Raw genomic sequence first — 25,221 nt, 5'->3', positions numbered from 1 at the left:
TTAATATTTATATGCTACATAATAAAATAAGTGTAGCTGGAAAACAGATGCAGTAAAATAGTCCATTTCTATATCAATCTTCTTCCATGCAACAACGTAATATTTTTGTATCTTTGCAAATAATGAAGCACAGCCACTTAATTACATTTTCACATGTATTTCTGGGTTAAGTAATATCAGATAATAGTCTACACTAAGAGATGTGACCATTCATCATTTTAATTTCATAAAAAAATAATACACTGAAATATCTGTCAAGAAGTATTTAATCTAATAAAAATCTAATAATAATATCAAGCTGCATCTAATCTAAAAATAATCTAGCAATAATGAAAGCCCAGAAGCTCCACATTTTCAGATTGGATTATCGTGTTTTAACTATATGCTAAACCTGCATAACTGGCACTATAGAAAGTAACTTTCTACACTTTGAATCTATTAAGTACTATGTAAAGGAAAGTGCCAATTATCTAAATGTTTAATAACACGTCACTATAACACTGAAATACTATGTCTTTACCTATCAGTCAGATTTTTTTAGTTAAATAATTTCCCTTAAATAGGAAGTTAGTAAAGTTAGGGGTAAACAAGGAAACTATAAATTTAGATGTGAAATACTCAGCTACTAAAAAACTCTATATGTACAGAATATTAAAAATGGATACCAAGTAAAACTATTAACACGTAGTTCATATGTATAAGTGACCCAATATATTTTAACTGACCTACACATATATATGAAACTGTATATACTTACTTAAAGTATAGGCACATGTGTATTTATTTAAATTCAAGATTCTAGATACTAGTGAGCTTACACATTACTAGAAATTACATGTATTTCTATGCTAGTCAAACAAGTCTACATACACATACATACAAACATATGCAGTATTGCCTTTATATACTAACACAAGCACTATAAATACATCCATAAAATGTGTATAGACACACATTTAGATGTATGCGCATAATATATTTATATGCAAGCCCAGAAACCAGTGTTCCCAGTTTGTCAACCCCACTGTTTGCACAAGTATAAATTTATAAGTGCTGGGTTGTTATGGTATCACTGTGTGTGCAAGTACAAAATAATGTCAAGTAAAAATAGTTGGAAAGCTTCAACACATATTTTGCCAGTATCTCTGCAAAGACTTTTCAGTATGAAAAGTTTTAAAATTCATAATACACATAGCAGGAAAGCAGAAGTTTTTGCACTCTATTTGTAGAAGCTGTGGCCTTGACAGTCTCCTACTTTTAAACAGTCAAAATAGGCTTATAAGGGTTGAATGTAATTTTCCTTACATGGAAACAGTTTGTGGCTGCTTCCCATCAAAAAATTATCTGTGAATAATTGAATTGACACACTGTAGAAAACCAATCCTTGCATCCTGAATCAACAGCATAGGGAAGATAGATGTGTATGAATTCTGCCACTGAAACTAGGTGAAAACCATACAAACAAGAAGCTCCCTTTTGTTCCTGGAATTGCTGAGTGCGGCCCTGCCTTGGTAAACATGCCCAATACACGTCAGCACTAATAAGATTCAAACAAAAACATGGAGAACCACAGCTAACCTACAGCAGTTCCATTCAACAAAAGATCCTTCTTGACTAAGCACCACAAAAATTGTGCCAAAATTTGGCAAGAATATATGTGTCAGTGGTCAGATTCTCAGTAAATGTGAAGGTGAATAAAAACATTGGTTTCAATAGAGTTGTGCTGGCTTTAAATAATTAAAAAATATGGCTTACTGTCTATTTTGTCTTTTGTTACACCCCTTCATGGCTTTTTGTTGATATTTAACGAGTGACATCTTTCCATCCACACCTTGTAACTTCTCCCCAAAATATTCTCTCTTGTTCAATATAAATCTTATATTTTCATTTTTCTTATCACTTTCTAGAGTATAAATACATCTATAGAACAATGGTAATTTTATGAATTTTCTCTGAAAAAAATGAACATACTTTTCAATTGTCTTTTCCTTTCCATTAAAACAAGAAAAAAGCAAAGAATCAATATCAAAAGTATCAAGCCATATATATTTTCTTTGAGGTAATATGGTGGACTAACCATAAGCATTTGTATCATCTATTTCTAAAGGTCTCACTGTTTATGTAGCTTTTTTTTTTTTTTCCTAATTTATACTACAATTTTGACCACGACCTCATAAATTCTGCGCTTCACCAGAATATTTCCTGTTCTCTGTCATGGTCATAGTTTACCATTTTTCCATCTTCAATATGCATCTGTCTATGATCTACTTAAAAAAAGTCCAACACCACATAAATAAACACTAAAACAACTATAAGCATGAAGCTATCTCATGTGGTCATGTAACTAAGCAAGAAATTGCTCCTCTTGGAAGAAAACTAATGCCCTCAACCCTCTCCAACCCAGTACAAGTTGAGAAAGAAAAGCACCAGTACAAGCAGTAGTTGCTAAGGGTAAATACTTTCTCATTTTCCAGTGTCCACAATTGCTGTTACATTGACTGTTAAAGACACTTCAGCATAGAAGCCTCTGTTGGACAAGTGTACAGAACTCCTAATTAAGAGGTTTCATCTTTGCCACAAAAGGAGCTAGATTGTAATGGCATCTTTTGTCCTATGCTTAATGAAGGATGATATATTGTTTAAATAATTAGTAACACCACTGGAAGAGAATGCAAGTAATTAGCATAGCTTGACACCCAGAGCAACACCAGTTGCTGTTGTTAGCACTAACAATGTGTCGATTTAAAAAGAAAACCACAAGAAAGAGTGTCACTTGAAGCGGTTTTGCTCTTCTTTTTTAAAGATACAATTAACCACTCACTTCTGAATGAATCCACTATAATACTGGCTACCGCATACTCATTCTTCCAGAATATTTTTAAAGATGTGGGTAGCCTATCTAGCAAACTCCACATATTTTAAAAACCCACAGCAGCGATACAGCAAGCAACAACCTGTCCTTTCAGGTAGGGATTTTCTAATCCCCTTCATCATTGAATTTGCCAATGGCACATGCACATTATCTGTAAGTTAACAAAGGCTATCTAAAAGTTCATGCCTGAGATTTACATTAGCAGCATGACCAGCGACTCAAGAGGTCATATCATCGTTTATGATGGAGGAGACCTGAACGTTAAAATGGACCTGAAATTCTTGTCTCTCAGCAACTAAATGCTGGTATGAATGGGTATCATTCCTTTACTCCTGAGAGATAGATGCCCATCTATGGTACAGAAAATCTCATTCTCAGAGTTTGATGTATAAACCAGCACAAATTTCTGAGATGGAAGAGGCAACGAGGACATAGTTTTCAGGTTACCTTCTTATAAACAGAGAATGGATACTGCATCTGAATGGAAACCACCTAGCCTACTGTTCCTGGGCTCAGAGTATAAACATGTCAGAATCATTGGCATAATTGGCATGACCGATGTAATCGCTGGCCTTAGAAAATGGAAATAAGTTGTTTTATGACAAAGCGGATAGGAGCTTCATTTCATGTAGGTTAGTAATTATCTGTACAAAGTACTTTTAGATAGTTTGAGTATAAAAAAGTCCATATCTAAAAAAAAAAAATAAATTATACAGATATTACAAACAATGGTAGGAGTTGTCATTATAAGTAAAAAAGAGTTATTTGACACAGACCTCCGCTAATCATTAAATTAGTACTTGAACTACTCCTCGAAGTGGCTGGCAAAAGGTACTTTATTAGGCTTCTGCCAAGCTAGCTAAATTATGCAACATCTAACATCGATATTGCTTGCCTGTCTGAGGTACCCATTCAGAGTTTCCTTAGGCATATTGGCACAGAAATACATCTAGGTATACCAACACTAAGAAATATTTAACATTCATTGACATTCTCAAAAATATACATATCTAGTACTTAATTCCAAGGGTATTTCTTGTTAAGTAGGACATTCCTCCTTGTATAAACTTGGTAAGCAATACAATCATTCAATCACCATTACCTTACTAAATAGTAGCACCTGTTAACGATATAAACCCAGTAGATTATCGAAAAGTGCAGCAAGTCCAGGCACCTTCTATTCACATTTATAGTCCATGCCCCATATTATCAATGGCTAAATTCTAACAAAATAACAAAGCAGTTTAAGAAAACAATCAAACAAAACCAATCAAACAACCAAACAAAAAAAAACACACAAAAAACCCAAACTCCTCCTTAATAAATAAGAAAGTCTTTAGTCGATTAAAGGAAGCTATGAAGCCTAGGTATTGTCTCTCGTTATGCTAAAATAATCACAGAATACGATATGCATGTTTGTACGTACATAGAGGCACAAAATCCACACAGCAAGTGTATGCAGATTTCACCTGTGTTTACATAAAGTTATCATGTGCAACCACATATTTTTGTCTGAAAGTATTTAAGGAAACACTTCCAGTTAGTTAAACCGATTAATTCAGCTTCTTTTTTGGCCTCTGAAATGCTGAGTTAAAAGGCTGACAAATAAGCTTTGCCCTCCGCGCTTGTGGTTTCTCTATTGCAGCCCATCTTTAGAAAATATTTCCTGTCAGCCACACACAGGCACACTCAGACCCTCCGAAGGGAGTGGGTGCAGGAAAGTGTGGATGTCTAATTCCTCTCTTTGCTCTGCAGCAGCACCTAAATCGGCGTGAGAGGAACATGCACCCATGTGGGCGGGAGTTCAGTGGGAACTCCGCCAGCAGCCTGGAGAGCTTCCTTAGCACCCTGAGACCTGGCTGCCCACTGCCACCCCACCCAGGGCATCCTGCATGGCACCAGCAGCCTGCTGGAGCTATCTGGTTACCTGACAGGACATGTACCAGGAGCTCGCCAAACCATGGGAATGCCACAAGAAGCTCAGAAAGAATTTTGATTTTGTCTTCAGGACTGCTGCCTGTGAGCTGAGGAGGGAGGCAGAGTGGGAAGAGCTGAGCTGGCATTTGGTTTCCCTGGCTGGCAGGGCAGATGGCATCCCTGAAGCCGGCACAGATAAATGCATCTTCTGTTAGCGGCGATGCAAAGGGCTTTTCACAATGAAAGCAACCAAATGAAAAATATTCAACAGCAGAGCATACGCAAAGAATGCCCGACATTTGAATCAGCGCCTGTGTCTGTGCAGTCAGCACTAAACCTTGTCAGCTGCCACAAATAAAGCTGTAGGGAGAAAAAAAAATTCAGCTAAATAGCAGTATATGCTGCATATTCCTTATGACAGCTATAGAGAAATCAAAGCACAACTGAGGTATCTTTCTTTAAGCGGCATTCAATGGTGATGAGCAAATGCTCATATAGATCTGCATGTGTATCTCATCCGATTAGAGACTGTGCACCTACCTTTCCCAACCTCCGCCCAAATGAAAAATCTAGCACAGAACCCAAGGGCACTTTCCTTCCCAACCACAGGCTGCTTGGCTAGAAAGGCCAGTAAGTAGCACTAACCTTTAGCTTGTCATAGCGCTCACTTAAAGCTGCCACTTGATGGTCACGGTGTCGCCCAACCAGTTTACACAAGGCACAAATCAACTGGTCGTCAGTCACACAGTACATGTTAACTTTCTCATCCTCATGCTCCAAGCACATTAATCCTCTGATGTGAGAGTCTGGGATGGGCTCAATGAGCCGGTGGCCAGTGAACGGCTTCTTGTTGGGGTGAGTGGCTTTCAGGCAGTCCTCGCAGTAGGACACCTCGCAGGTAACGCAGGTTTTCACCGCCTCCTGAGCAGGGTCCTGATCACAGAACTGGCAGAGCACCTTCTCGCAGGACGACATGCTGTTGCTATCGAATGCCCGCTCCCGGCGGGTCTCGCTGGGGGAATTGGGCCCACTGACTGAAGCTTTCTGGAACCTGTCGATGATGTTCTGCAGGGTGACGTTGCGCTTGAGCCCGTCTAGTCCGCGCTGGCTGAGGGTGATGACATAACGGCAGGTCGGGCACTGGAAGGCGGTGATAGACTCCACCGGCTCGTTGGTGGCGCAGTGGGAGACCAGGATGCGGTGCGCGCAGTTGAAGCAGAGGCTGTGAGCGCAAGGCAGCAGCAGCGGGTCTTCAAACAGCTCCAGACATATAGGGCAGGTCAGTTCCGACTCCAGTGTTTCCATCTTCAGGCAAAGCTTTCCTGTGGCGTCAGTGAAATCCAGGGAAGCTGATCAGCTATCTGGAAACACACGTAAAATTCGATTAGGCGAGAGAGTACATGAGGGGTCAGCCATGGGGGGTTGTCAACTTTCGCCACTGCTCCCGGGGCTATCAATCCACCACGCCAGGCAGGAGGGCAATCTAAAGTTTTGAACCTGCACACATCAAGGTATTTAAAACTGGGCTGCTTTATTTTTTGTCTTGCCTCTCTTCACTTAAGAATGCAAAGCAAATGCTCCTTCTTAATTTCTTTCTCTTTCTTTTTCTCTCTCATGCAACAGAGGAAAACAGCAGATGTTTCTGTGCATTATTAAAACCCCAAATTATAGCCTTCAAATAGTCTGTTACAGGAAAATTAGATTTCTTTTGCAGATCCTGCTTTTGGCTTCACTAATCTACTTGTAAAACTTAAAAAAACCTCTTCAACTTAGTATAACATTGTGCAAAGATTAGTCTAGAGTATTATAACTGATAACCTTAAATCTCTCACTGCTGTTACAAATAACATTTTTTTTAACAGATTGAAAATTTCATTTGATGTTATAGCATAGTATTACTGCTACATGTTACAGCATCACTTCATGTAAAGTATGTCTGTGTAAATATATATTTGAGTATATGCAGGGAATAACGTTTCTAGGAAAGCACGTGACAGTTTTACATATATATAATATACTAAAATACTCCTGTGTATTTCTAGGACATATGTGTCTCTGTTTACATATACCGCTATTTTTGTGCATGTGTACCTGTACACATATGCACAAATATATATCACATGCATATTTGCAGAAAGATAAATATAGACAGAGGATCACACAGTGCTGTAACTGAAATGACTAAAGGAAGACAAATGAAGTAGGTGATTAAGAATAGTTAAGCCCAAATTTCTCATGAACCTAACCTACAGTACAAGAAGAGCCTCTAAAGAGTAAGACAGTGAGATGTGTGATTTGCTAGGGGGTTTGTGTGTGTGTGCGCTTACACTTTTGTGTGAGTACTCTCTATTGCTAATATGGATGAACTACTGCTTGTTTTAGCGGCCTAATTGATCACCTGAAGTGGATTAGGAATCAATGACTTTTAAACGGAGGGCATGGGATTTTCTGGAGGATGCAGCAGTACACCCCCATCAGAGATCAACTGAAACTTCATTTTGTTTCCTTTCCTGTGCTCAGCGTTACAGAGAGTGGTTTTGAAAGAGTCGCCCTACGCAGCTCTCCCTGCCTAAGCTCCTGTCAAGGGCCTGTCGCTGCCACAAACAGACAGGTCAGTGAAGCAGAAGCAAAAGCTATGCTTCACACTCACAGAGCTGTACCTCTTCACAGTACAATCTATTTAAGCTTTGTTGCTCATAACTGGGGATGGCTTCAGATGGCACAGCTGCATCGTCTTTACACTGTAAAGTCATTGTTTGGTTGTGTGAACTCTTGCCTCGTCCCCTGACCAGGGAAAAGTAGGGATGGACAAGAATCCCCCACAAAGGAACCTTGGTTCATTAAGGGTGAGGAGAGCTCAGGGCTCATTAGCAGCCTTGGGAACCAAGTGTGCTTGAATCTTCTGTACTTCATGACAATTAGTGTGGGGAGCATGGTGGCAGTCACAGGAATGCTACCTATAACCCCAACATGAACCACAGTAAAAAGGAAAGTTCAGCAAACAGAGGCAAGGTTCAGACTGTCCATCAGTATTTAGTCCTGCTTGCTCTGTGGGAAGAGCAGCAAGGCGTCTGTTCCAAGGGTTTGCTTAGAAATTAGGATACTTTGTCTCTTTGCACTAATGCATCCTTTTATTCTGTCAAGAAATCTGAGCATTTAAAAAATGCACTGACCCCATCAAAAAATTTCCTTTCCTGCATCTTCTGTGATGCTGATCTTACTTGAAATAAAGTTCAGTTTGCCAAAGACTAATTCATTTATAACTATCCATCAGCTGCCATAATTGTATGGTGCATCTGGTAAAAATTAAAGGCTTGGCTATTTGATATAAGCAAAAAGACAACTCCCTCTCAGTCGTAGCCACATAGCACAGAAAAGATGAAAGCTTTTTCTGCAAATGAAGACCAGTTTGTCTTTCCTTCTCTTTGCTATCTGTATCACAGAAGTCCCAGAAGATCAAAACCCACACTGTTTTAATCCCTTCCACACCACAACTGTGCACCTCATCATCTACTTATTCTGCAGGCTGAACACTGCACTGGAAGTGGGAGAAGAGAATTTGGCATTGACAGGGGACAACATTTTAAAAAGGCAAACCAATCATTGCTCCTCTATTGGCAGTCCAGTGAAGATCCGCGAACCTTTCAGGTTTGTTTCTTAGAATCATGTTTTGGATTTGGAGCTTTCCTCCATCCTCTAATTTCTATACAAAGTCCCTTCAGCTTCTTCACGCATCAAAAGGTTTCTTTCATTCAGTTTCCTTCTTAAAGCCCTATTTTTTTGTTTTTAACCAAAGGTTTGGTTTTTTGTGTTTTTTTGTGTGTGTGGGTTTTTGTTTTTTTTTTTTTTTTTTGTTTTGTTTTTTTTTTTAATGGTACTCATATGAAATGAGGCAGAGCTAAACAGATAAAACCAGCAGAAAAACATTTGCATCATTGCTTCATGAGAAGCCATTTGAATCACTGTCATGCCTCTACATAAATACCACTGTTTCAACTGATGACTAATTCTGATCTATCTGACCTGAATGAGCAGTAGCTTAGGCCTGACTAATGCTATTCAGTATGAGCAAGAGTGCCAAAATCTGATCTTAGACTGTAAACATCTTGGAATAACAGCCTATCTTCCAAGGTAATCAAAGCCGAGAACACTGACAGAAAGCAAAAAATGACATTTCCCAGTTTTCTTTCACAGTTGCCACGCTGCATCTGAGACTAACTAATGAATCCTTTAAGAGGCACTAAAGAGGGGCTGCATTTTCTGCGCATTCCAATGATTACTCTTTAATTGCCTACAATTCTGCTTTTGCTTTTAGTTTAGTGCCTGAAGTACAGACTGTGATGCTGATCCAGCTACAAAATCTTTCAAACCCATTTGCCCTTGCCTTAAAGTTTCATATTCAAGAATTGTTTGTTTGTTTGTTTGTTTTCCTTGAGAGTGGTAGATAATCCATAGCTACAGTAAACTAGAAGATTAGGTAGAAACTCAATACAAAGGGTTATATATGCACATGGTTGTATTCCATATTTGACATGGCCCATAAATTGGTAGCCACATAGACAGTCTCCACACACAGAAAGGAAAGAAGGAATTCTTAGTACAGCATTTTGTATTTGCAAAAATATGGAACTACTGTCAGAAGATTATGCAATTATCAAAATGTCACTGAAATGGGAAGTATTATTTTTCTACCCACAAGAGGTAGTTTTAAGAGCAGACATCAAAGTAAAAGTGATTGTCAAAAGCTAAGTGTTATTTAAAAATCCAAGATACACTTAACTAATTTTGGAACTGACATTTCCCCAGCCCATAACAATTTCTTATGCAATATATGGTAAGCAATGCAGTAAATGAAATCACGATCTCAAGGTAGTTCATGGCAAGACTTCTACTGAGCCTAGTGGAATTAGCATCTTTGCAGCTCTTGTTTTAAGAAAGATATATTTTGCAGGTGTTATTACAGCCTTCAGTTGCACAGAAGTGCACCCAACACATTTCAGAAGTGAAAAGACATGAGAGAAATTAAAGCTAAAGCTGAACTAGATAAATTTCAGTATGTTAAGTACCAGTAAAGCCGAATAGATTAAAAAAAATATGTCAAGGTGTTTCATAACTGGATGCAATGCTGTGCTTCAAAAATGCTGTATTATGCCTTCTGTTTGTTTTACACTTGAAAAATCACGGATCAGAGATACTACCAAACTCCAGAAGACTGTTACCACTGCTGTCAATGAGACCCTAGTAATCAAAGCCTAGAAACACATTTCCTGAGAAGGACACAAAATATGCAGTTCATAATTCTTTGAAACATTACTATTTATAGGAAAATGTGGTGATTTGGTGGCCCTGAAATCAGCCCAGGGCTGACTGAAGGCTGACTCCTGGTTTTTCATTGCTGGGAGTGCCAGTGTTACGGATGACCTCTACGCTTTAAGTACAGAAACAGTATATAGAAGCAGCAGGATAAAAATACCAGAACGTGTTGGTGGGGGAAGTCTTCCATGAGTCAAAACTGTAAGCACTTCCTCACAGGAAAGCAATGTATTTATACTTTCTGAAGAACTCAGATGCCATTAGAAAGATATTGCAAACCACACATTGCTATGTGGAGCTGCCCTCACAGCAAACACCCTTATTTGGCTGCTGTGCACAGGCTTTCACTCTTTCTGCACCCAAAATACAATCAGAAATTGCATTTAACGTCCAAAACAATGGTCCTGTTAAACTCCTTGGGCAAAAGACAAACATCTAACAGTAACACTATAAGACCTGGTGATGCTACAGTAATAAAATATTTCAAGAAGGCTAACAGCATTTTTTAAAGCTGGATCTGGATAGGACACTTCAGCCTAACTAATAACACTCACCAGAGAGGTGATTAGTGACCTTACATGGTCTCCACCTTCATCTGTTTTTCACTGGTGTTATCTAGATGATCAATAATATTGATAAGTATTTACATTTGTTACATTAACAAAGTAATTACAGTGTGACATTGCCAAAGAACACTCTTCACCTTAATTCTGTACTTTCAAGCTATTATAGGACATGAACTTTTCTGCAGTATTAGCATTAATGTTTGAAATGAAATGAGTAAAATATAAAGCTACACTTAAAAAATGAATGTGGCAAAAATTCCAGTATACTGAGGTCATTTTTGGTCAGTAAGACAGTACAGATTTCTCCCTACGCAGAATAAATCACTAGCTATTTGAATAAAGCGAGCAGGCAATGTTTTAGCATGCCACATGTTGCCTCTTGCTCCTTTTCTGTTCCAGCTGCTCCTACATCCTTCAGGGAAGGAGAGAAAAGAGTCTATCAGAAGTGAAAAAGTGGTGGAAAAAGACGTCCTACAACGTTTCGCTTCCCACTCTAGTAAATGTGAACCCCATAGTACAAATAAAAGCTGTTTCAGCAAACTTTTAAGTTGCAGTGACTCAGTGATATTGAAGGAGGAAAGAGACCTGTAGGCCATACTGCAAATTTTAAGAATCTTAGTGAGAAAATATCACTGGGCAAAAGAGCTGGACTTGTTCCAAAATGCCATGGTGTATTATGTCTCTGGCAAAACCACAGTTTGTTGTCTTTCGTCGAATTATGGCCCAAATAGGCCCAAGCAGGTTCAAATAGCATTTTTCCTAATAATATTTTCTAACAATTCATTGTGTTAAGGCTACTACCAAATGCACACTACAGTAAGGCTATTTCAGCCATGATCCTCCAAGCTCATATATAGGATTATTCATAAACAGACACAAGACCACAGATAAAATTCAATATCAAACACTTGAAGATCGAGTATTTTTGTAGAAAACACTTGCCAACTTTTTCAGTTAGAAAATGCAATTTCTTAAACTGCAATTGTATGACTATGAAGTGAAATTTTGCATGAAATACGAATATTTAAGTATGAAAGTTAATAAAATGTGGTGTGCATGTATGCATGAATGTGTGTGTGCATGGATATATGTATCCTAGATCTATAGTATAAGCGGAATGACAGTCAACACACACACTATTCCCGAATTATCTATGGCAAGTGCTTAAGAAGACTACTATCATAATATACATCTGCAGTTTTCAAAGTGACAGTATTTTTCTCTTAAGTGCACTATAAAAGGAAAACTTAAAATTTCTATTCTTGTCATAAAGTCTGCTATGGGCAATAAAAAACCACTTCTGTTAGTTCTGAAAAAGAAAAAAAAAAAAAAAGGAAGAAAAAAGAAAATGCTATTATTTGTTGACATTTTCTTTCCTGTTTTAGGATATACACAGAGTTGTTTCAGGAGGAACTTTTCCTTCCAACAAGTAAATGTGAGCATTTCACTTCACAGTCAATAAACCTTTCAGATGTGATAAAAACAATAGACTGCTTCATAGCCCACTGTGTCCCAAGTCCATTACAGTTTTTACCTTCTGCAGCACAGACATTGAAGTCTATGAGTACTTGTGATGCTAGTAATTGTCAGCAGCACAGCTAGTGAGATATTCAAGTAAGCAGTATAGTTAGTGTAAGTAGAGTAAAGAAACTAATAATAAAAACTCAGATTTTTTTTTTTTCTTTAGAAATACTTAATGGAAACTTCTATAATGCTAAATAAAGCAAGCTGCACACACCCTGAAGGAAGCAAATACTTGTTTTCCCACTGGTTTTTATCAAAGCAGTGCAAATTAATAAATATTCAAAGGATAGTGCTGTTCAAAAGCTCCTAATATGCAAAAATAAATACTCAGCGTAAAAGAAAATGACTAGTTCATCCTATTCACACATTTTCACTGGCAGAAGAAAGATTAGCTGCCTTGTCTAAAAGTTACAGGGAATGTTTACATGATGTTGAGATAGTTGTTTGTAACATTTAAAGGATATTTATATAACAAATGCACATTTGCTATGCTGTTTGTAGTGATATAAAGCCAAGACAACATCCCCCTCTGGTTGAAATGTATGCTAGTAGGAGAACATATTTTCAATAGGCTGGATTCTGTGTGTTATTCAGTGAGACAAGAACATCTCATAGAATTAAGGTCTTTGGCACAACATCACATATTCCTTCTCATGGAAGCTAAAACAATAACTGAGTCTCAAATGCTAACAGGCAAGAAAAAAAAAAATCATGTCCTATAAATCCCAAAGCCATCGATAAATAGCTGATTTAATATTATCTGTAGCATTAGAGATAGTTTCATACATGTGTGCATGAATCTATATACAATACATTTGGAATGCTTTTAGAGCTATAATTTCTATATTCTTGCAACTCTCTTAGCTTTATTCTTTAGATACAATATTTAAGATTTCCTCAAAATGCTTCAGGGGACTGAAAGCAAAGGATTGCTTAATCTTTAGCACATGTGAATCAGCACAGATCTACTGGCAACAGCAGTGACATTCTAAAAAAATTATGGCTGAAGGTCTCTTCCAAAAATGTCTTCAACTAAATTCACACTCTTCATTTGAGGAACTGGTATTTATTCTGGGGTATATAGTAACTATACAATAACAAATATTGAGGAATTTGGTTCACATCTTGGTCTGGATACTGGCAGTATGGGAAACAATGACTGGAGCAACCTCACAAACTTGCCAAAGGGGACAAACTGCTATATACCGCACTTTTTTTTTTTTCCTCTCTGATTTTAAGACAAGAGCTTCCAAGATGATGGATGCTACTCAATAACAAAAGGAAAGTAAAATAATTTTATCCAAATAGTAAATATCAAAACCCACCAGTTTTCATAGGGCTTTGTCTGCACAGTAGACCTGGAAATCTCCCACATCTCCCCAGCTGGGAATTTCATTTGTGTAATGCCTTAGGTGACGTGGTACTCCCTGATCTTTAGTGTAGATGATATAACAACAGAAATAGTTCGGCACATTCCTTCTAGTCATATGTGTTCACACACATGAACACATAATTTAGTACAGCTTGGAAACACTGGGGTCCTTAAGCTACTGCAAGTTTTCAGGGAAGATCTTAGGGTGGCTTAAAGAAATAATTGCATTCTCTTTCCACCAAGTTGTCCTATGAATTCTTTTCCTGCAGCTAAGTAAAAGGAATCTTAAATACTATTTACATTCATAATCATCGCCTCCACCTAGATAATGACATTATAAGTTCTCAATGAAGAACTCCAAGGTCTGCTTTCTTATCACAGACAGCCTTTAAAAATAACAGCAAGAAATGTCCCAGGAACTACAACAGGTATGAAAGTGTGATCTCACCTGCCACACAGGTGAACTACATGCAAGATGCACTTTTGACTAACTAAACTCCTTGTGTATACAGAGCTATCCCTATCACAAGGCACACAATGCTAGCCTCTCCAGTCCTGCTCTCTGCTCCTCAGATGTGATAATTAAAAAAGAATTTTGCAAAATATTTTTTGTTTTTTAAAGAACAAAAACACATTCTCAGAATTATGTTCTGCACATTTGCAAAGACTACAAAGAGATTCTGGTAATTGCAAAAAAACCCACTGTCCAACACTGAGGACTTCCTTCTAATTTATGCCTGCTGTACTGTCAGTATGCTGAACTCCATAAGATCAGTGGTGTATTTAAAAATCAAGATTTTAATCAGGTAATTAGAAAGGGAAACTAGCTGTGAACTGTGGGAAAGTGGAGGATAAGGTACAAATTATATCTGTGCTCAGAAGATAATCTACTTTAGACATGTAAGAGAAACCTCTGTCATTGGTGCAGGGAACACACAACTCTGGCTTCCTGGGTGCAGAAACAACAAAGTGGGAACTGGTAGGTCTGCTTGTCCATTTGGGGAGCAGAATTCTCACATGGTCCCTCACCAAACCCCAAGGCCTGCTCCAAAAGGAGTAGGGACATGTTCCCTCCTACTGATGTCACCAAGGCCACCAGGAGCATGCTTCTGTCACTCTGTCTTGGGGTACTAGATTCCTGTTCTCCATTAACAGAATGGCTTTAGGAATGTTCTTTGGCCCTGTAGTCTAGAAGAGAAATCTGCAAATACCTTGTAACAAATCTCTAGCAGAACTAGCAGTTCTTCTCTGTTGCTGCACTGTGGTTCCTAAGCACAGGTGAGAGCATTCATCTGAACTGTCTCTGTAGGGTCCTTTGGTAGTCAGTAGAATCAGGTATCTCTATTTTACATTTTCTTTAGGATTAAGTGATCTGCACTTTCTAGATGTGCTTGCTTCATTCCGGGTATAAAAGAAACTTAAGAAAATAAGAAATTACAACCATATCAACTAACAAGTAATGGTTTCCAGTGTTCTTGAGCTTTAAAAAAGAAACCAGAGAATCCACATCTATTCTTTGTTATTCTTACGAACACAACAATGACTTGTTTAGTCAAATTTTCTCCCAATGTGCCTCACTTCTATCATCCTCTGATTTATAGATCCAAAAGGATACACAGAAAACTGAATTGAGTCACAGGAAAATGATCCCAAAGCAACCCATTTCCAGCTGACACTATGAGCAGGAATTTTTCTGGATTTGGATGGTTCTGGTCCCTGCTACATGTGAAGGGTACATGGACAGTTCCTGAGAACCAGACACAATGGTGTCTGCACTAAGTCTTAAGACCAACCTGCTTGGCATGACAAATCTAACTTCATCTTCTGTATTTTATTTACAATTTTTTGACAAAATAGTAGCTTGCCTACCTATACCATGAACCAGGTGCAAGACTTTTCTCCTTCCAACTGTTCATCCCTGTCTTTCCTGCCATCCCACTGCAGCTCTCTAACAGGCTTCAAGGGGTTAAGTTTCTCCCACTTATAATACCAAGGAGTGTAGTAGCTACTTTACTAGTCATCTCCTCATGTTGCTTGGTGTTGCCAAATGGCAGTATTAAGCCAAATAACCCAAAATGTTTAGTGCATGAGTAAACATTCTGATGCCAACACAACCAGATACATACAAAAAATAAAATCAAAACAAAACCACCAAACCAAACCAACAAAACTACAAAAAACAAACAACAACAAACCCCAGCAAAATAAACTGAGAAGAGAAAGAAGTACATAGTTGTATGTAGGGGTTCACAAGAATAGGCTGCTCTGCCCCTAAGACACTCAACGGTTTGTCATCCCCACGCAGCCTGTTCAGTGAGGTACCACATCTCACTCAATGAGATGCAAAGACTCTTTATTCCTTGTTAATACAGCTCAAGTCTAAGAAGGTGGCAAGCTTCCATTAACCTCTCTTGAGGACTTTCTAAGTTATGTCAGCTGGTGCTTTTCACAAAGAACCAGTAATGTTTTACTGCTTGCCAGAGGCACACCCACTTGTATTTTATTTCTTGAGAAAGTGTTACTTAGCAGAATCAAACCACAATAAACCCTGGTGATCTCAAATATTTTCTTCCATGCATTTACATCCTTTAAGAATGTTACCTTTAAATGCTATTTAAAGACCTGAGACAAAACCAATCATTAACCACGGCCACATAATCTTGCCTCACAGGTTTTTAGTAGCCGCACTGTGGCAAAACTTCATTGCTTCAAACTAAGAAATTAAGAGCAACAAAGGGTTGCATTGTATGAGCAATGTAATCTGCAGTTTAGAAACAGAAGTGGTAAATAGTACTAGTCTTTAATCCCTGGTGATGGCCAGAGAGATGCTCTGGGAGCTGAAGTAAATCAGGAAATCGGGTAACCAGTTTCTAATCCAGCTAGCGAGGTGATAGGAAAAATGATCCAATTTTACCTCTGTTTCACTTGATATCAGCCAGAGAACTGTACAACAGCCAGAAGCTCCACTATTAAATTTAAGCTCACTCCATCAAGTGAAAGGGTTGTTTCTTTGAGCTGTCACTATACGGTGTCTTTGTCCCAGTCCCAGTCTCCTCCAGCCATGAGATGTGATGGTGTTTGGGTTTGTACAGCTCTTCTCCTGTGCTCAAGGAGATAGGATCCTGGAAAAGGCCTTGCTGAGTAGCCTCATAAAATGAATGGAAGATGCTTTTTCACTACCTGGCTATGGTTGTGTTCTGTCAGACACACATACACACCTGTGCACACAAAAATAATGCATTTGCTATAGGTGATTGGACTACTCACTAGTTTGGTTGGACTACTTACTAGTTTACTTGACAGCCTCAAATTAATTGTTCTGTGGATATTCTTCAGAACATACTACAAGGGAGTAGGAAAAAACACCTAAAATGAGCAATTGCCTCTGAGTAACTGTTTTAATACCCCAGATAAGCCTCTTGAGCAAAAGTTTCTCAATGTCACTCATAAAATGGCTTAGTAGCTTTTAAGATAGTATGGAAAGAGAAAACAATAGCTTAATTACAACCCTTTGAGATGTTCTTCATCAACAACATTAAAGTCTCACTGTTTATCTAAAAAAATTGGAATAAATTGTAGATTTTCTGTCAGCTAGCAAGCAGGTCACCATTACTGTAATAAAGAGAGTAGCACACTTGAAAGAATTACTGGCATGCATCTGCACAACCTCCAGCCTCAAGATTTTTTTTTTTCCAGGAGCTTGTTAAATATCGACTTTAAAACTTGACTGAATGTTGGCTTGTCTTGTTCTCAGACAATTGCTCAGCTTGAAATATTGTACTGGGAAAATCACATTAGAAATTCTGTACCTGTGGACTATACATGCTTCTCATTCACATAAACGTATGGCATGTTTTGTGGGCTTTTGTGGATACAGAACTTGCACATAACATAACCGTAGGGACCAGACCATAACGCAGAGCATACCAGTGCTAAAAACACATGCTTTGAAAAAACGTTATCTCTCAGTCATCATACTTAAACATGTCATCGCTTTAGGTTATGTAACTTCATCAGTTACACATAAATAAATGGAATTTGGAATACTTTGCACACGGAGTGGAGCAGGCTTCAGGGAATTACCATATTTTTTTCATTCTTCTCATGTAAACATGTATCTCAGCCTTCATCTGTTATTTTTAAAACAGAATTGTAATATTCCAGATATTGTTAACAGTATGAGGATGCTAACGACCCCTTTATCTCTCTTACTAGTTTAATGACAACTAACAAGACAACAACAAGCTCTTGTTTGAAAACATAAGATGAAAAATGCTCTTTGCTAAAAAACGTTCCCTTTTTTCCTGAGTTTTCAATGCCGAAAAGATAATTCATCACAGCAACAGAGAAAACCTCAGCCCCTCCCTTACGACTGCTAAACGCATTATAAATATTTCCTAAATTACTTGCAATGGCAAGCCTGCACATACACATTGGCTTCAACCCTCTGGAAGCCACCCAGCCGCATACCCACCTCTGGATCCCACCCTACATCTTCTGGCTGAGACATTGCTGCAAAGACGGGAACCACGCTGACCCTCTAGGAAAGCACCGGCAGCCCAGCTGGGACAGGCAGTAGCAGCCACCACTGTCCCAGTAATCCTGTAGTAGCACTGCCCCACGTCTGCGACTGTGAGACAGTCACAGCTGAAACACAACAGGAAAATCTCCCCTACAATTGCAGGAAAACCCGCTCCACCTAACCGCCTCCGCCAGGATCTGTGTTCCCTTAGCCAGCCCTTCGCCCTTCGCTCGGAGCAAAATACCTCCTCTCCCTCCCAGGAGCCAGCCCCAGTAGGGTGAGAAGGCAAGGACAAATGGATTCTCTTGCTGAGCATCCCAGCAATCAACCCAAGGGTTGGGGTGGGACCCAAGTGAGGACACGCTCAGCCCTGGGGACAATTAACCCATTGCCGAGTGAGTGCCAGCAGTGCCAAGGCCTGTGACAGGAGGCTGACCTGGACTAGCCAAACCTGTCACCAGAAAAATGAATGCTACCAAAATTGCTGTTTACCAGAAAGGCAGAACTCCGCACAAAAGACTCATGCTCAACCAGTTCACTTTTTCTTTTTTTTTTTTTTTCAGTTTTCTTCAAATGTTACTCAAAAACTTAACAACACAAAGTCCAGCAGGAGTTTACCAAAGGTGGGAACAGTCTGAAAGAGTATGGCACCTGAGGGAAAGATTTCTCTTCCTACAAACACCATGGAGATCGCACTTTCTGAAATTCAGCGGGTGAAACACAAGATGATAGCAGTGCTTAATTTTTGTTTGTTTGTCTAAATTTGCATGTAAGCAGCAAATTGCAACAGAAAACTACAAACGCTTCAGCAAAGTGCCCAGGAGGAATCCTGACTGAAGTCACACCAGACATTTGGTCTCCAACAAAGGTGTTAAAAATTCATGCAAAGTAGAAACAGCAGGAAAAAATTGCTTCCTCGTGTTTTCTGTTTTTCATGTTGCAATGCACTCTTTCATACACTGGTAACACAACAAAGTGTAACAAAACATACCTCAGACATTTGAGCATAAGGTTGCGAATCCACACTGTCTTTGGTCTTTCTTCAATGGAAGAGCCTGTGCTTTGTTCTCATTGAAACAATAAACAACTGTTGTGATTATTGAATTTCCTATTCATTTCATTTCCTTGAAACAATAGACCAGAGCCCTCACAAATGCCGAGTCTTTGTAAGGTTTTTAAAGGTTTCTGCTGGCAACATCTGTTAGCATGTGTGTGGAATGACAGCTTGTAACAAGCAAAATGAGCATACAGAAAGCAAGACAGATGTGCAGAGGGATTACTATTATTGGAACTCTTTTCCATGATATTAAACGTCCATGGATAATCTACAGTCAAGTCAAGTGATCAGAAGCCCAGCAGAGGCCATAGGACAAGTCCTAGATGGAAGGATTTTAGATTTCTCAGCTCATATCTTGTCCTTGATATTTTGTTAAACAGCATCATGCAGTTTCTTTGGAGTGTCCCTCCAGCCATGCTGGCTCATTCTCATCCAGATGCTTTTGGGAACAGGTACTCCAAACAGTATTATTAGCAGGTGTTGTCCTGCTGCCCTGCTTGTCCACATTATAGTTAGCCCAAGTTTTTAATGCCCTATGCTTATAGCCAGCCAGCCACAGTCTGAAATAGTTTAGATAAATAAGTAGTTTTCTACATTTAAATCTTCTTCTTAATCAATCACAAAAGTGATGCAAAGCAGTTTCAATAATCTTAATTCTATGGATGCATTTGCCTTGATTCCTGCATGTGTGCTTCTTCATTTTGAGGGTAATATCACATATGTTAAAAAAAAAATAAAAAAAACACAAACCAAAAAACAGTCAACGAACCAACCAACAACAAACACTAGAAAATTATTTCAAAACTTGAGTATATCTATATGATGGTACATCTGTGAAGAATGCAGTGCACTTTTCTCTGTACATACACACATGCATACAAGTAAATAATTATAGATTCAAACCCACAGGCTCAAAAACTTTTACTTCCATCACTGGCTATGCTAGCTTGTTTCAGTTATTCTTCAAGAATCTTAGCTTAAGATAAAGAACGTATCTGACAAATATCCACACCCTCTACCATAGTAATGTCCCTTCTTCCACTTTCTGAGCTCAAGTATAAAGTAGAAGACTTCTAGCCTTCCTCCTCTACAATACATATTGACATTCATGAAAGCCCCACTAGACAAGTCTTTATACATGGAGTTATACTCTCATGTAGCAGAAAGACTAACATATATTTCTGAATATGATCAAAGTACCACAGTTTAACAAAATATCATCTTTAGAGCTCAGAGCCAGCACAGCTGTGCATTTGCATACTTATGGTACCCACTAAGAGCTTTGATGAATCCTACTAAGGAAACACAAGATGTGTCAGCCACCAAAGTCACCACCTTCACCATAGATGTAGTAGATTATGTGCTAAACCACAGCTCAGTTTCTTTGCCAGCTGCAAATTAAAAAGTGATTGCTTAAGGTATATATGGTTGCAGTAAGTTACAATAGGGGGAAGAAGTGGGTAGCTGGTGAAAGTAATTTCTTAAACTATGTCCAGAAGATTTGGTATATTTCAACTGGCGACATTTGATCATGAAGAAATTCAGTCTAAGATTCTGAGCTAATATATTGCTAGAGAAATAAGTTAATGTGTCTAAATTTAATGTAGCTTAAGGCTCAGATACTTAACAAATATCCACCCATTGAGCCACTGTAAAATTATTATTTAATCATGTGTGAGTTCTAATTTTTTTTTTTTTTTCTGATGACAGAATCTCCAGAATGTATCTATTTGCTGTGAAGCTTTCTGTTTCTGCAGAATTCAGGGTCAGCTCTGTGTTAGAAGAGTTTGGCCAGTGTGATCCTGCTGTTTAAAGGAGCATCAAATAGCAACCTTCATATTCTACACACCTCATAGCTGTGCTATATTGTAACGCAGTATTATTCCAGTTACAATGCTCCTTGCAGTCGAGAGACAGAGCACCTTACGAGCTGCACCAGATCAACAACAGGATATAAACAAGTAGATTTCCATTTAGGTTACAAGAAATCCTACTTCTATAAAACATGTAAAGTCCTAGAAATATATAGTACCAAGACTGACTGGAAGAAGCAACTTAGATGGGGCACAAAATGGTACTCTAGTGTTGCTACTGGAATTCACTGACCCACACAGATTTATGCTGGGTTCAGTTGTCTCACTAATAAGTCAGGCAAGAATATCTTTGGAAAAACAGATGGACTTGAAAATGGGTCCAGGTGTTTTTTGAGAAAGCTAGAAAGTAAGATTTTTACTTGCTGGTCTGGAAATCCTAATATGCAGTTTCCAAAACTTCTTTTTTACTGTTTTGTCATCTGCCCACAAAAGAGAATTCTTTATGCTACTCATTCCATGTGCAGAATAAATATGCAATCTTTGTATTAAAGCTCATTACTGGTGGATTTTTATTTTATTTTATCTTCTTTTGATGGACGGGAGACACGCATTCTTAGACTGATAAGTGCCGCTGCCAGGCACATGCTCCAAACCATCAGTCCACTGTCCATGGAAAGCAGATGCCATAATGTAGTATAACAAGTTCATAGTCGAGCTGTAATATTAACAATTAGAACAAATATACTAGTATGTCTGCAGTTTGTAACTTTCTCACAGACAAGCACATCCATAAAAATCATTCTATACAGCTAATCATAGGATTTTATGATGAAGAAAAATAACAACAGTTAAAAATAGTATCTCTCCATTCTTTTTTCTCTTGCCATATTGTCAGTCAGCACAGAGGGACTGACCCAAAACACATTTGCAACTCACTCTTTTATTGAACAGAACCAGAGTTAGAGCAACCTCATGGTTGTTCTGAACAGCATGTCAGACACGTAGGGCTCTCCTCCTCTGGGCAAGTACCTTCTCAGTACTTTACTGATGAGTCACATCCTCTGCCCACCCCAAGTAAAAGAAGTGGAGAAAGTGTAGATGCTCCTGCTTTTCTGTCAGTGTCTGCACCCTGTGATTCTCTTTGCTCATCAAGAACATCCAAGGAAGAAAGAGTCAGTCTGGCCTTTTGGAAAAATTAGGAAATATCATGTCAGTAGGAGCAACTCATGTGATACAATATGAAGAGCTTCTAAATATGAAACTGTTTCATATGAATGCTGAGTACCAACTCTCCTTCAAATGGTTGTTTAATAATAATTGCTCTTTGAGCTATAAAACCCCTCTGTTGTCTCACTGTATGCAGGTAGGCCATTTTCCTCTCTAATGCTTCATCTGCATTTTACAAAGGTCTTTAAATATCATTTGAATTTGGCCCAATAAGCCATACTATAAATGACTCACCATTAATGCTCTCTGGGGAAAGGCAAATCTAATTTCAACAGCAGCATGTAATCCAAAAACAATTTATGCCTTGCTGGAGGAGCAATGTGTAGCACTTGGTTCATGTTAGATGAGTAGATTATGAATTGCACCATCAAGTACCAGATTTCCCTTGTTCAGACAGAATAGTATCTTTCTAAATTCAAAATAAGCCATGAAAAAAAAAATCCCCTTGTTTGCAATGTACAGCAGCTACTTGCAATCTTAGGGGATAGGGGAGGAAAGGAGAGTGAAAAATAAAAGCTTCTCCCATCCCATTTCACTGCTACAAAGGACTTGCTTTTAACAATTCCCTTTGATCAATGAAGCCATTTGCTCAGTGCTGCATTTTGGGTTTTAGATAGAGAAAGAGAAGATTAATTACTCTGTTCCCAATTGTTAGATTAATGATATAGCACTGAATTCTAATCTGTCTCCTTGAAGGACATTGAGGGAATGATCAGGGCAGACATATGAAAATATCAGTATTAAAATAAGATTTGAAGAATATCAGTGTGCAAATGTATGCTTAAAAACAGGGAGGGGAAAGACAAAAACTACTGCAGTCAAATTCACAGGAACTTGTTCCTTTTTATGTCTTCTCCTGCAGCACATCCTAAAGAATTGTTTACCTCTTCAACTTAATCACACAGAAAAGGTTTTGTTCTGAAAAGATAAGAAAATTGTTTTCATTTGTTTGTTATAAATTGCTTTTTTAGCTATGTCATGCCAAAACAAACTTGATCTGAAACTTGCTAAACATGAAACCTGAAGTTTCTAAAGACATAATTCTGAAATCAAAGTTCCTGCTACAGTATTTGGAAAAGCAATTAATCCTAAATGGTGCAGTGGACAATGAGATCTCCAAATCTAGGAAGCCTCAAGACTTCAGGTTTAGAGATCAGACTTGACTTTGAGGCTGCTGGCTGTATCTAAATCCTACAGCGTTTTGCTACTTTTTAAAATATTTTTTAGCATAACAGATGGATTAGTCTCTTCAGTGGACCTGCTTTACAAAGATGACATCTGATTATGCTTTACCTCTATGTGATCTGCTTCAGAAAACTGAGATGCAAATATCACATTAACAGACTTTAGAAACACTGCCTGTATCTATTCATGTTTTTAAACAGTGGCCACAAGGAACTGTATTAGAGAACCAATTTAGATTTATATTCTTAAGCACTGAAACACAAGCCTTAGTCTCACAGGAAGATTATGTGGTATTCATGAGTAGTGTTATGAATACATACTTCCAGTAAGTAAAAGTGTATTTTAGCCTCATATCCAGCTCTCAGTTTTGCTTAAAGCAACAGTGATGCTTCAGTGTTAAAAATCAAAAGATGGTGTCTTTATTCTTTGCTTTTAAGCCAACATCCTTGCTGAAAATGATGCAAGTTTTGAGTAACATAGAGAATGCAGAATCAGGTCAAGTTTCTTTAGAAAATAACATTTTACTCAAAATTCCTGAAAAACTGCAGAAAAGTGATCAAAACTGATAGACATGAAACACTCTCATTAAACTTGATATTAAGACATCATATGTTATCTTTCATGTCCAAGACACTGTGTGTTCACAGGTAAGTCCAACTACATTTCTCTTTGCCATACATACTTCTACAGATTAAACTTTGTCTTACAGAAATTAATGTATTCCTGAGCAACTGCACAATAATTGGAAAGTTCATAGCTTGCTCTATTACCAAACTATCTTTTTCATTATAGGTTTAGGACTACATCCTGGAATCTATTATTTGCATATTAATAAAATGTTGTTTCAAAAGTCTCACAATTAAACGATACATTTCTGTCTTTCTTATTCACATGTACACATGTGAATTGCAACTGAAGCTTCAGTCATTTCCAACTAAAGCCACAGTTCAACCACTTTCTTATAGGAGTGTCTTCATACTGCAAACAGTAGTGGCAATTGCTCTGCAGACACTAAGAGACAGCATCAGGTACATGAATTTCCTGGGAATATTAAATAAAGTTAAGTACATAGACAAATACTTAGAGAACTAGATCTAAAGCAAGTGTATGCTAATGAAATGATCTTTAGTCCTGAGGGTATCTTTTGTCTTCCAGGGATATTCCTGTATTCACTGTACCAGAATATTTCAAAATGAATGAGGATCATTAGCAAGTTGAAATTAATAGCTTTGAAATGTATTAGTAAAAGAAAGCGGTGATGTTTAATAAAGGACATTAATCCATATAAAACAAAACAAAGCATTAAGGAACACAAATTGTTACTTAACAGCATAGAGCTTATGGATTGACTTAAGTGCATTTTACATTCACAAAAGACTGCAGGATCAAGACCCTCGATATATATGGAAACATATACACCCTTATGTTATTTTCCAAAGAGTTTATCAAGTGAAGAGATATAACTATTTACAAATGCAAGTATGTAAAATAAGAGCATTATGGATATTCAGTGTTCTCAATGGAAAGCAAATTGCTTAAAGCATAAAGTTTTTTACTTAGTTTATGGTTAGCTTAAAGGCTGGTTCATGCAATTTCACATAAGATGAAATTAAACACAGACCTCCAGAGACTGCTAAAGAAAAGATCTCCACAAAGGCTGGTCTTGCTGATTATGTTCTTGCTGATTATGTGTGATTTATGTGTTGATTCATGTTTTTCTGATTTTCCAAAGAAATGTGAATCACAGAAATGCATTACATATTATTTTTCCTATGCACTACTGACCTTTTCATCTGATTTTTCCTCCACTCAAAAACAAAAATAAGAGAAAATTCATAAACCAATACGGATT

The 25,221-nt window shown here is 38.0% G+C and overlaps 1 protein-coding gene and 1 long non-coding RNA gene across 7 annotated transcripts in view; one reads left to right on the top strand and one right to left on the bottom strand.

Moving 5' to 3' along the window:
- MID1 (midline 1) overlaps positions 1 to 25,221 on the bottom strand; it is a 253,389-nt gene that overhangs the window by 103,354 nt on the left and 124,814 nt on the right. For 5 of the 6 annotated variants that reach the window (XM_065073456.1, XM_021292264.2, XM_005505988.3 and 2 more), the window contains exon 2: positions 5,435 to 6,150. In XM_065073456.1, the coding sequence (XP_064929528.1) occupies positions 5,435 to 6,094 (660 nt within the window). In that variant the 5' untranslated portion in view covers positions 6,095 to 6,150. Of the gene's footprint in view, positions 1 to 5,434; positions 6,151 to 18,038; positions 18,559 to 25,221 lie in introns of those variants that run through there. The other variant, XM_065073438.1, reaches the window with a different exon arrangement.
- Positions 6,147 to 19,190, top strand: LOC110361193 (uncharacterized). The gene is made up of 3 exons (XR_010474581.1): positions 6,147 to 6,300; positions 8,315 to 8,437; positions 17,780 to 19,190. It is a non-coding gene; the product is annotated as an uncharacterized LOC110361193 (long non-coding RNA).

This window comes from Columba livia, chromosome 1 (assembly GCF_036013475.1).
Source record: "Columba livia isolate bColLiv1 breed racing homer chromosome 1, bColLiv1.pat.W.v2, whole genome shotgun sequence".
Taxonomy (NCBI): domain Eukaryota; kingdom Metazoa; phylum Chordata; class Aves; order Columbiformes; family Columbidae; genus Columba; species Columba livia.
Note: the sequence above shows the minus strand (reverse complement) of the source record. Positions and strands in the feature narration are given on the sequence as shown.